General features: G+C 38.3%; 1 protein-coding gene across 2 annotated transcripts in view; it reads left to right on the top strand.

The window, feature by feature from the left end:
* Positions 1 to 10,801, top strand: part of LOC109972122 (tumor necrosis factor receptor superfamily member 1A) — an 18,729-nt gene extending 7,928 nt beyond the window's left edge. Inside the window, exons 2-10 of one of the 2 annotated variants that reach the window (XM_020620791.1) lie at positions 390 to 486; positions 579 to 707; positions 909 to 1,043; positions 1,119 to 1,161; positions 2,450 to 2,565; positions 2,847 to 2,996; positions 4,225 to 4,262; positions 4,547 to 4,655; positions 8,734 to 10,801. In XM_020620791.1, coding sequence (XP_020476447.1) covers positions 390 to 486; positions 579 to 707; positions 909 to 1,043; positions 1,119 to 1,161; positions 2,450 to 2,565; positions 2,847 to 2,996; positions 4,225 to 4,262; positions 4,547 to 4,655; positions 8,734 to 9,080 — 1,164 coding nt within the window. In that variant the 3' untranslated portion in view covers positions 9,081 to 10,801. Of the gene's footprint in view, positions 1 to 389; positions 487 to 578; positions 708 to 908; positions 1,044 to 1,118; positions 1,162 to 2,449; positions 2,566 to 2,843; positions 2,997 to 4,224; positions 4,263 to 4,546; positions 4,656 to 8,733 lie in introns of both variants that reach the window. The other variant, XM_020620782.1, reaches the window with a different exon arrangement.
* The last annotated feature ends 309 nt before the right edge of the window (positions 10,802 to 11,110 follow it).

Raw genomic sequence — 11,110 nt, 5'->3', positions numbered from 1 at the left:
GCAGGAATTCATGGTCAAGCAATCATACTGTGAGGGTAAAACTATCACAGGAATATTGCTTTTATGGCATTATGAGGAAACAGAGAGTGCTGTCTATTTCTTTATGGGACAGATGTTAGGTGTGAACATTTTCTGTCAGTTTATAATCTGAAAATTCAATCAAAATGTTTGAATATACACAATCACCCGATGACCTGCTTGATTTTGAAGTTGAAAAAGGATCAGATGTCTGTGTAGTGACTTGATGAGCTGTAGTGAGCCATGCTTCTGCTACAGCTGCCCTTTAGCATGGCAGCTGTAATGTCAAAAGCGTCAAGCCAGTTGGTTTATGAGCATCTGACACTCCACGGTGTACCTCACATAATCAAATCTCATCTTTTGTGTTACAGGTTTTCCCAGTGGTGCTTGGTTACCTTGCCAGTGGACAGAATGCCACTCTGGTGGTAAAACAAACCAATAATTCATGTTACAACAAGTGCCCACCTGGTGAGTTTCAACAAGGAACTGCATGCCTTGGCCTTTAACAGTGACATTATTACAAGGTAGCTAATCCCATTTCTGCTTTTCTACTCTTCCAGGATATCACAAAGTGAAAGGTGCACAGTGTGATGATCCAAGGCAGCACAAATGTAAACAATGTGAAAATAATTCATTCACAGAGATCGAAAACTTCATAGACAAATGTATGAGGTGTGCTACATGTGGTAGTAAGTATCTTCTTCAAATACCATTACTTGGAACAGGTTTAGCACATATTTTGGTCTAGAATTAAGAAATAAACTGTGCGCTGACTAAAGCAGTGTGAATACTGATGAAAATGATCCTTGAGTCATGGTTTCACAACTTTAATATACATCTTAAAATGCTGTGCATTGAGACAGAAAGATTGTGTTTTGATCTTTCCCCAGATTATGAGGTGGAAATACATCGCTGCAACTCTACTAATAACGTGAAATGCGACTGTCGTGATAACTACTACAATGCAGCCAAGAGCCCAAAAGACCTGGCGTGTCAGTCATGCTTACTATGTAAAAAATGTTCAGGTAAGCACAGTCTTCTTTATATGATATAAACACACTCCCAAAAATTTCTCAAATAATCTTTGTGTTGTTTTTCAGTGCCTGAAAATCCTGACTACATCAGAAAATGTACCTGCACCAGGTGGGAGTTCTTACCACATGAAATCATGTACATGCTCAGATGTTTTTGCAGTTTTATACATGTTTGGGTGTACAGTATGATATATTATCACTTCATCACTGTCTCTTTATCTTTCTACTTTTCTTAGTTGCTATGTTCAACTTTTATGTGTAGTACTTTTTATGAGATTTTTCCCATTTTGGATGACTTCACTTACCTATTTCATGTAGGTTTTGATGCAGTAGTAGATTTTCTTTTCTGTTTTTGTTAAAAAGGTCCTTTTTCTCCCTCTAGATCATCTAATTGGTTTATTAAGGCAGCACTTATTTCTACAGGTTGCAGCTAGAGTGATGAGTGTGTTTGTGTGTATATCATGTAGCACCTTCTCTGTGATGTTTACTTAATCAAGCCTGATGAAAACCTGTGTGAAGCTACCCATGAAACCATTAGTTGATTAATCTATTAGTCGATAGACAGAAAATTCCTTTACAAATATTTTGATCATCAGTTGTCTCAGTAGTCTAATTCAGCAACAGTTTGCTCTGTTACACTTTTCCTTTTGGTGTCTGACTATGTGTTTCTTTAAACTGAATTTCTTTGAATTCTTGACTGTTTGGTGGACAGAAGGAGACATTTGAAGACATTGCTGTAGACATGATGTAGTCATGATCTAAAGCATGCTGAGCATGATTTCAGGTCAGGGACCATGTGTGTTTGTTCAAAAGGTGGACAGTTCTGCAAATCTCCTGCAAATTTACAAAAAAAAAGAAAATAAGTTTTTTTGCATCTCTTTTGGGGAAACGGTTTTTGTGGTTTTCCTGAGGCCCTGCACTAGCTGTGCTGAACTGTGTGGCTGCAGATGTTAAGAGTCACAGCTTAAAGGCAGTTTTGTCTGTTAGGGCTGTTTTACCTTTAAAGAAATGAAGTAATAGATTCACAATGTAACAGCATTCAGGTTCCAGTTTTTACTTGCCACTCCTGATCATACTGGCAACTAAAATATCCCTTTCTAATGTAATTTCAGTGTAAGCGATAGGAGACAAAATCTACAGTCCAAGCAGAAATGTATTCAAAGACTTATCAGAAGTTCAGTTGTTATTTAGGAAAATCAAATGAGGAACATCTAGTGTTACTAGTTGTTTTAGTGCAAAATTCCTTCTTTTTGTTGTGATTACAGCAAGCAAAATGTGTTTCACCGCTCATATGAACACCTGATTATTGATTTAAGATTTTAAATTGTGAGCTTGTCCATTAACTTATTGATTAATATGTTCCACTGTTGTCTTCATTAGTTTCTTCTTATTTTCAGTGCGTGTCTGAAAGACCCAGAATGCAAGAAGAAATGTCCAACAACTACAATTTCACCTTCAAAATCTACAGCTACAAGACCCACACCCTTGGATCCTTCTATGGAGCCAGTTCCACGTAACTGTTAATTCTACTTGTGTCCTGTGCTTTATTAATTAAAGTTACAGAATAACTCACTTGTCTGTGGTTTTATAGCTTTATGAATCATATGCCCAAACAGCTTTTACACTTTCATTAAATGTGGATATTTTGATAACTGTGACTCATTGTTTACCCTTTGTGTGAGGTTATCTGGAGGATTATTCATGTTTTCATCATCAGAGGTTTTCAGACAGAACTACCGTGTTAGAACTGATGACTAGTGGAGTTATATCAGCGTTTCTTTGTGTCCACAGCAGTGGCCCCTGTCTCCTGGCTTCTCTGTGTGGTTGGTGCAATATCTCTGGTGCTCTATGGGCTCCTGCTGCTTTTCATTACGAACCTGCTAGGAAAACCAGACAGCTGTCCCTGCTGGAGCCCAAACAAAGACATAGAGTGCCACGCTGAAGGTAAACAGTATGTAGAATTAAACTGTTTACTCAAAATGCTATACTTAAGTACAGTTTTGGCTCTTGTACTTTACTTGAGTACATTAACTTTATGCAACTTAACCTTTTTTACTCTATTTGTTTTACATTTAAACCATAAGGCCAGCTTGTAAATATGGCAGTGTTATAATTTATATTAAACTACCTTACAGGATATAAAATATTTCAAACATTTTACTGCATTAAAATGCTGTGTACACATCATTTACAACAATCCACTGTTATGCTCTGTAATAATTTAATGCCATCAGGAGCCATTCTGAATGCAAATGAGTGCTTTTATTTTGATACTTAAACCACATTATTGTTGTTAATAAATTTATAATATTTTTGAATGCAGAGCTTCAGCTGGGTGTTTTTATGTTGCAGTGTTGCTACTTTTTTAACCCTTTCATCTGATTTTACATACCTCTATGTAATACCTAATACATCACCGAACCATGATTAATGGGTTAAAATGAAGAGGACACACTAAAATATAAATGATAAAACATTTCCTGGTCACCACATTTCTTGTCCATAGCTGTACTAAATTTCAGGTTATTACTGGTAGATTTCAGCGGGTGTCTTGGCTTTCCCCGCCTTTTTTGCACTTCCCTTTCTTCATGTGTTCAATACTTTTCCCCTGTGTCATTCCATGTTATTACACATAACTTAATTTGTAAACTTATTTGTTATGTTTTCTTTGTATGTATGGATTACTTGGGTTGTTACCGGCATCAAGTGAAAATGTCATGTCAACAGAACCTTTAGAAATATATTTACTGAGAAAAATGGTGACATGTTCAGTCGTTATTTTACCCGCTGTACTATATGTGCTAAAGTTTTAATAGAGCAACTAGTAAGCGGTGTACCTAGATGGTCCTTTGTGTGCAAAACCTTTCCAAAATATAACCAATTACTATCAATGACAAAATGTCAGAATTTCAAAATGAACAAAAACACAGTTACACTCCCATACATATGGATGGTTTGGTACTTAACTTATGTGCTAGAGAGCTTGTGTGCTAAATATATTACTTAAATGCTACTTTAAGACACACCTACCATATTTCTACATAAAGTTTCTCTGGTTTTAAACAAAAATATCTTTATACAGAAACTTAACCAAGTTTCTTGTTATGTGCTTTCTTAACTAAATGAGTTGAAGCAGGAAGCTTACTGATATTATCTGCTTTCCTCCTAACAGAACAAACCAGTCATCAAGACAAGAGCCCGACAGCGGTGGTTTGTGCTCAATTTCATGCACTTTGTTCTGTTAAGATAGAGATCTGTGTTGGAGCAGTACTGTAGGACATTCAGATGAAAAAATACATGTAAAGGTCAATAAGGGCAAAAATAAGCTGCTGATCACAGTTTGTTCAGTTTAGCTACAGTAAAGCTGCATTACATGATCAAGAAGGAATTTAGTAATGCTTTAGAGATGCTGACGAAATTGATTCGTCACTTGAACATTTGTGGCTGGTTGCCACAGAGACATTCATGTCATGTTTGTTGTTTGTCCTTTCAAGATGTTAAACATAACTGAGGATTTTCCCATGTTGGCTCTCAGTCAGAGTCCATCCACACCAGAACATCCAGCCCACAACAGACCCCCGCTGCCAAACGCTGAACATGAAGGTAAGATTCAGCGTCTGATTCCAAGCTACAGTGCACTGCCCGTGAGTGATGACGCGCCTTTCCAGCACTGGCGCAGGGGTTGGAGAGCTAATAAATGGGAACTAAAGAGACCTTTCTTGGCTGATATTTAGCCAAAACCATCAGCAAATCATAGGTGTATAAGTACATGTTATTAAAGGATAAGGCTGGCCATGTCCTATATTATCAGTATTTTCATCACTCCCCATGCAGAGAGTAAGACCAACAGTCTACTCATGTTTGATGTCTGTCAGCTGTCAGACCTGGATTAGTTTATTTATCTGTGCCACAGACCTGCACTGTTGTTCAAAACAATTAAAACATGTCAGGGAAACACACCGCTGCACTGGTTGAAATGTTTCCTCATTATAAAACACCAGACCCTCATGTTTTTTTTAAATGTTGCCCCACAAGCTCTGAACAGCCATAACCTTTTTTATAGAGTCTGAAGTAAGCAAGAGCCAAAGGCCCATACACAAGAACTCTGGATATTCTTAACAAATGTTAGGGTCTTGTGTCTTGTAATGAGGAAATATGTCACTGAGTGCAGTGGTGTGTTTCCCTGGTGTGTGAATCTATGGCACAGATTAATAAAATAATCCATTGCAGACAGATTGACAGACATTAAAAGTGATTAGAGGTGACTCGTTGTTGGTTTTAATTTCTATATGGGGAGTGTATTAACCAAACTAACACAGGGAGAGATTTAGAGATTTAAGATTTTGTATCAAAGGCAGCTTGGACATGCTAGGATCTATTTTGAATCAAGCTGTTATAAAATCATTAGCCTCTAAACAGCACAGTTTCTGTAATGATATGTGAAACCTGATAACGGAAACATTACATTTTGTTTTGTTTCTGTAATGATATGTGAAACCTGATAACGGAAACATTACATTTTGTTTTCTGAAAGAGACAAATAACCAAAACACACTAAAGGTCTAAAGTAGAGTCCTAATCAAATGACACAAATGGACATTTAGATCACCCTGTATCAATACCTTACTATACTTGGGATCATTATGAAACAGAAGCTCTGAAATGTCTTTGATAAGGCTACACCAAGAGATTGTCTGATGTTCAGTTTAAAAGGTGGTATCACGTGTCATTATGCTCTTCGTGTCAAATGCCTTGAGAGGTACATGAAAAATGTCACGGTGACACATCCGATCTGGCTTACTGCTGCAACGTGTTATCTGAAGTGGCCATATTTTAATCTCTGTGTGTTCAGCATGTGTTTTATCACTGATCGGCCATCTGGCCCACAGAGCTAAGGTGGAAACTAAAAAAAAACTAGTAACCCTCCCCTTTTCACACCAGTCAGCAAGTCAGCATGAGAGGAAATGGCAAATCAGATAGTGAGCACATGTCACTGTTCTCTTTGAACAGTTTGCATGTGAAATTGCTGACATGTTCAGACAGTGGTGAAAGATGTACTCAGATTGTTTACTTAAGTAAAGTATCATTACCACATTTTAAAAATACTCTGTTACAAGTAAAAGTCCTGCATTCAAAACATTACTTAAGTATAAATACATCAAAACTGTACTTAAGTACAGTACTTGAGTAAAAGCACTCAGTTACTTTCCACTTCTGTGTCCAGATGTTTTTTTTTTTTATAAAACATGGAGTGTGAATGGTTGAAGCCACATCTTGTTCCTACTGCTATATCTATTCAGATATATAAGACCTGATTAAATTAGATCTGTACTCCACTCATAATGTTTTTCTTTAAATGTGTAATACAGCCGTGTGTGGCCAGGCAAAATCCAATAAAATAGCTTTTCATTTACTACATGTTTTGATTGTAGGATGACTTAATACAACTCATATTGGTGTCATTTAGTGATATCATGCTTTTGTGTTTGGTATTTGTGACTGAGCTGAAAACCCCCTTGTGGTCAATGTGCTGTTTTGGTGAGTAAATGTTCTCTGTTCCTTTCATGAACTGGGCATGGTGGTTGTCAGTGTTTACCGTATACTGTCTGTCGGGGAATTTTAGGTGGACACATGTAACCCACCTGATGTTGTGGTTATTGAGAAAAAAACCCCAAAACAAAACAAACAAACAAGCAAAAAACTGATACATAGAGGTAACTTTATTGTGAAGGGTTGTGCATTTTCCACTGTCATATGGGAAAAGAAATAAGTAGAAGATTGATAAGTAACAAAACCAATCAGGAACTGTCAGGGTCAGGTGAGATACACCTCACAAGTTCCACCCTTGGGTAGAGTCAGGGGTGTGGCAGAACAGAAAAACGGAGTATGGACAGAGATTAAAAGAGCTACATGTTTTGGGAGTTTACCTGGGTAGTGTGAGCAGAAAAGGCCAAAGACGCTTTAATATTGAAATTGGATATATGACATAGCGACTACGGATACAGTCGCGAGGGAAAGGAAGAAAAAGAATTGGCACCAATTGAAAATTTGTCGTGGTAGCGAGTGAAAGCACTGTGAGCTAAAGATAGTAGCTAATGGCTGACGCCATTAGCTCGTGTCCGGGCCAACAGTGAATTGGGGAATTCTACCTCGTTAGTGAGCGAGAAGCAGAAGGTAAAACTTTATGGTTACACCTATTTATTTTGTTGAATTTTATGAGAAATTAAATTGAGTGTTATGTTAAAACCATGCCATTGTGTGTTGAAGAGATAAGACGGCTGCGTTGTGTGTGCGCCATTCTGAGCGGACATTACCGTATGCTCGTATTAATACATGGAGATTGGTCAGTTTTTTTTTTTTTGTTTTAGGACATTCTATTCCATTCATGAAATACCATACCATACCATACCAACTTTATTTATAAAGCACTAAAAACAACCAGAGTGGACCAAAGTGCTGTACATTGCAATAAAACAGTATAAATTATAAACCACAAACAACAACATAAAATATAATCAATCAAATGACTAAAATCAACACAAAAATATCAAAATGCCAGGGAAAATAAATGAGTTTTTAAAAGAGACTTAAAAACAGACAGGGTAGAGGCTTGTCTAATGGACAGCGGTAAATCATTCCAGAGTTTAGGACCAGCAACTGTGAAGGCTCGATCGCCTCTAAGCTTACGCTTCGTTCTTGGGACACTCAAGAGAAACTGATTTGCTGACCTCAGAGAGCGTGTGGGTGTATGCCAATGAAGCAAATCAGTTAAGTAGGATGGTGCAGAGCCATGAAGGGATTTAAAAACAAAGAGTAAAATTTTGTAATGGACCCGAAAATGGACAGGTAACCAGTGTAGGGACTTGTAAAATTCATTTGAACACCATACATTGCTCCAGTAGCCAAACCTATTCCAGCTTGTTGGCCTTAATTAGAGATTAATAATTACTTGTCTAAACACTTGGCAAGTGTTACACACATCATAACAAACCTACATCTGAGTGAACTAATACTATGGGTCAACTGTCCTATCGTATTGTTGCTCTGAGTCAACTGTCCTATCGTATTGTTGCTCTGTGAGTCAACTGTCCTATCATATTGTTGCTCTATGAGTCAACTGTCCTATCATATTGTTGCTCTATGAGTCAACTGTCCTATCATATTGTTGCTCTATGAGTGACGTCTTTTTATGCAGTGTGTGAAAGATTTTCCATGTGCAAAACGGCAATTAAGAATCTTGATCCTTCCACAGGTCGCAGCGCAGCAGCTTTTCCCCACTCTGCGTGTTTCTTAATGTCAACAGATCCCTTGGAAAAATCAGAAACAATGTGTTAGTCAGTCTTAACAAACAACTCACAAATATATAGTTTAATTTTCGCCAAAGATTCAGTAAGTTCCTTAAAAACTTGAACTGGGGTTGTTCGTGTTTGTTGATCTCCTGACTTGGCCTGTTTAAATGCCCCCACACAGTTTCTGGATCTTGACGACCTTTAGTTTACCTTAAACCCTGGGTTTACAGTTGGCCTAAAAAACAAATCAAAGAACATAATGTATGGTGGAGCTGTACATTGAATCACAAAAGGGGAAAGTTTTTTTTCTTAATGTGGTTAAGTGGTAGCACATTGGTCAGACAGCAAACTCTTGAAGTGTCCTTTGATTGTCTTCGATTCTCTCCTTCCAGATGCCGTACAAGATGAACAATCTAAGCACTGGCCGGCCATTGTCCTCTATGCAATTATCAAGGAGGTGCCCCTACGTAGGTGGAAGGAATTCTTGCGTCTGCTCTCCATGGCTGACGAGCAGTTGGAGCGGGTTGAGCTGGAGGTCGGTTTGGGTCTGAGCTCAGTGGAGATGCAGTACCAGATGCTGAGGCTGTGGAGCCAGCGCTCTTCAGCAAGCCTGAATGATGTCTTCTCTGCTTTGCACTACATGGATTTATCGGGCTGTGCCCAGCTGCTGCAGGAAAGCCTGGAGAAGCTGCAGTCAAGGCCTGAAACCAAGCAAGAATTTACAGCCTGCAGAAATTAGACAGACCATAGTTTCAAAGGGGCAAAGAAGGACACCTGAGGCTGCACCTGGAGACACAAATATCACGCTAGCATACAGTGTCAGACATGGATGCCAAGTTCCTAACTGTAGCCACTACATGAGATGCATAAACCACCCCAGACTGAGAAATATAGATGTTCAGTACTAAGAGTTAAAGGCCATTTCCCAGCATCTTATAGGCCCTCTTTTAGTTTTTAGTGGCTAAATATAATCAAATGCACTCTATATGTACATTTTTAATATTTTACCTCAGATGTACACTTTAAATGCAGAATGTGTATATAGAAAATAATGGGTTTGTTGTTGCAGTGCAGAATCTACTGCAGGCCTGGAACTTGGATCAATAAGTCACTTCCTCAAATCCAAGTAACAACAACAGCAGTATTTGTAAGAACGAAATGCATGTTTGTTAATATTCAGGCAGTTCTCCTTTAACACCTTCAAACAGTAGGCGGAGATAATGAATTCTGAAAAAAAAATGAAAGGAAATCCTCTTCCGTGAAACTGTCAAAACAACCTTTCATAAACCTCCACCGTGTTGTGTGGCTTCTCTTAAAGGTCAACAGGGGTGGGCTGTGGTTTTAGTGCACAGTGTGGAAAATCAGATGCAACTCTGTGATGTGTACCTGAAAGGTGAACAGGGAGAGCTGTACATTAACACAGGTCTCCTTGTTTAAAAGCAAGGCATGTGTACAAGGTTATTTTTACCTCCAGAAATCAGTGCGTACCTTTTTGTTTTTAAAAAGAATTTTACAAGTCAAAGTAAACCTTGTCTTCAGTTTGAGTATTTAAACTGTATGAACATTTCAGTTAACATCTATGATGTTTGAGATTACTTTGTCCTCTGTCATCTTGTTTGAAAGACTAGTATCACAACTCAGCCACTGTTTCTTAATGTTCACCCTCTTGAGGGGAAAAATCTGAAATCCCCATAGGACGTCAGATTTTCAGTTTCCTTCTACTAAATGGTGCAAAGGCGCAGTAAGCTGGGTTTTTCCTCACCACTCATATTCCATCCAAACTGATGGTTTCCTCTCGTGGTGTTAAGGTATCTCACTTTGAGAATTTTTGTCAGTTCAATTACTGAAAGGGAAGAATTTGGACTTTCCAGATAATGGCTTATTGGCTGTGTGTGTGTGTGTGTGTGTGTGTGTACACTTTTGTAATTATTTCCCATTTTCTAAAACCACTTATGAATTCATGGTTATTCTCCTCATTATCCCACTAAAACTGCCAGGGTTAGGAATTTTATCCTCACTGGAGCCACCTGGATACAAATGTAAGGTAACATGGGGTGTGAGAGTCTCATCGTATACTATGTTATGAACAAAATTCCTGGCCACTAGATGGGAGTGTTGGCTGAGTGAATAGCAGAAGCTGGTGTACAGCTTTGGGACACATGAAAAAAGACAGTACAGGCATGTTACTTCATCTTTTGTTCTTGTGCTTAGATTAGACTAATCTTGTGAATTGCAAATTCTGCTCCAGCACAAGGAACAGCTGTCCTGCATTGTCCATCACTGTAAACTGTTCAGTTGCAGATTCTTCATGCTGACCATCGATAGGTACAGGCCTCATTTTATAGGCTATATCCAATGGAGGACACTAAAAAGCTACAATTTGAGAAGATGACGACTCTCCGGCAACAATTTCAAGCATGTTATTAGGCTACAGATAATATAAATGAGCATACACACATTGTCTATGAATAAAGGTAAAATTTTATTTGTCACATTTCTGTCTCCGGGAAAATTAATGAAGGTCTTTCTGGAGGTTTTTAAATGACCTTTACTCTTTCACAACTTTGCACATTTGTAGAAGCGCTGGCTCTGCCTTGGTTAACACAGAGCAGTAGGTTTTATTATGGCTTCAGTATTAATAGCCTGTGAAAATGTGGTACAACAACCACTTCCAATGAGCAGCCGCGTTTGTGGTTTCTATTGGCAACGGGACCCGAGCCCAACTGGACAAAGAGCTCTGGGACGTCTCAAGTTTGCTGTGATGTGAAG

The sequence above is a fragment of the Monopterus albus genome, unplaced genomic scaffold, assembly GCF_001952655.1.
Source record: "Monopterus albus unplaced genomic scaffold, M_albus_1.0 scaffold6.1, whole genome shotgun sequence".
NCBI classification, from domain to species: domain Eukaryota; kingdom Metazoa; phylum Chordata; class Actinopteri; order Synbranchiformes; family Synbranchidae; genus Monopterus; species Monopterus albus.
The sequence above is the reverse complement of the archived record's forward strand: the minus strand, read 5'-3'. Positions and strand labels throughout refer to the sequence as shown.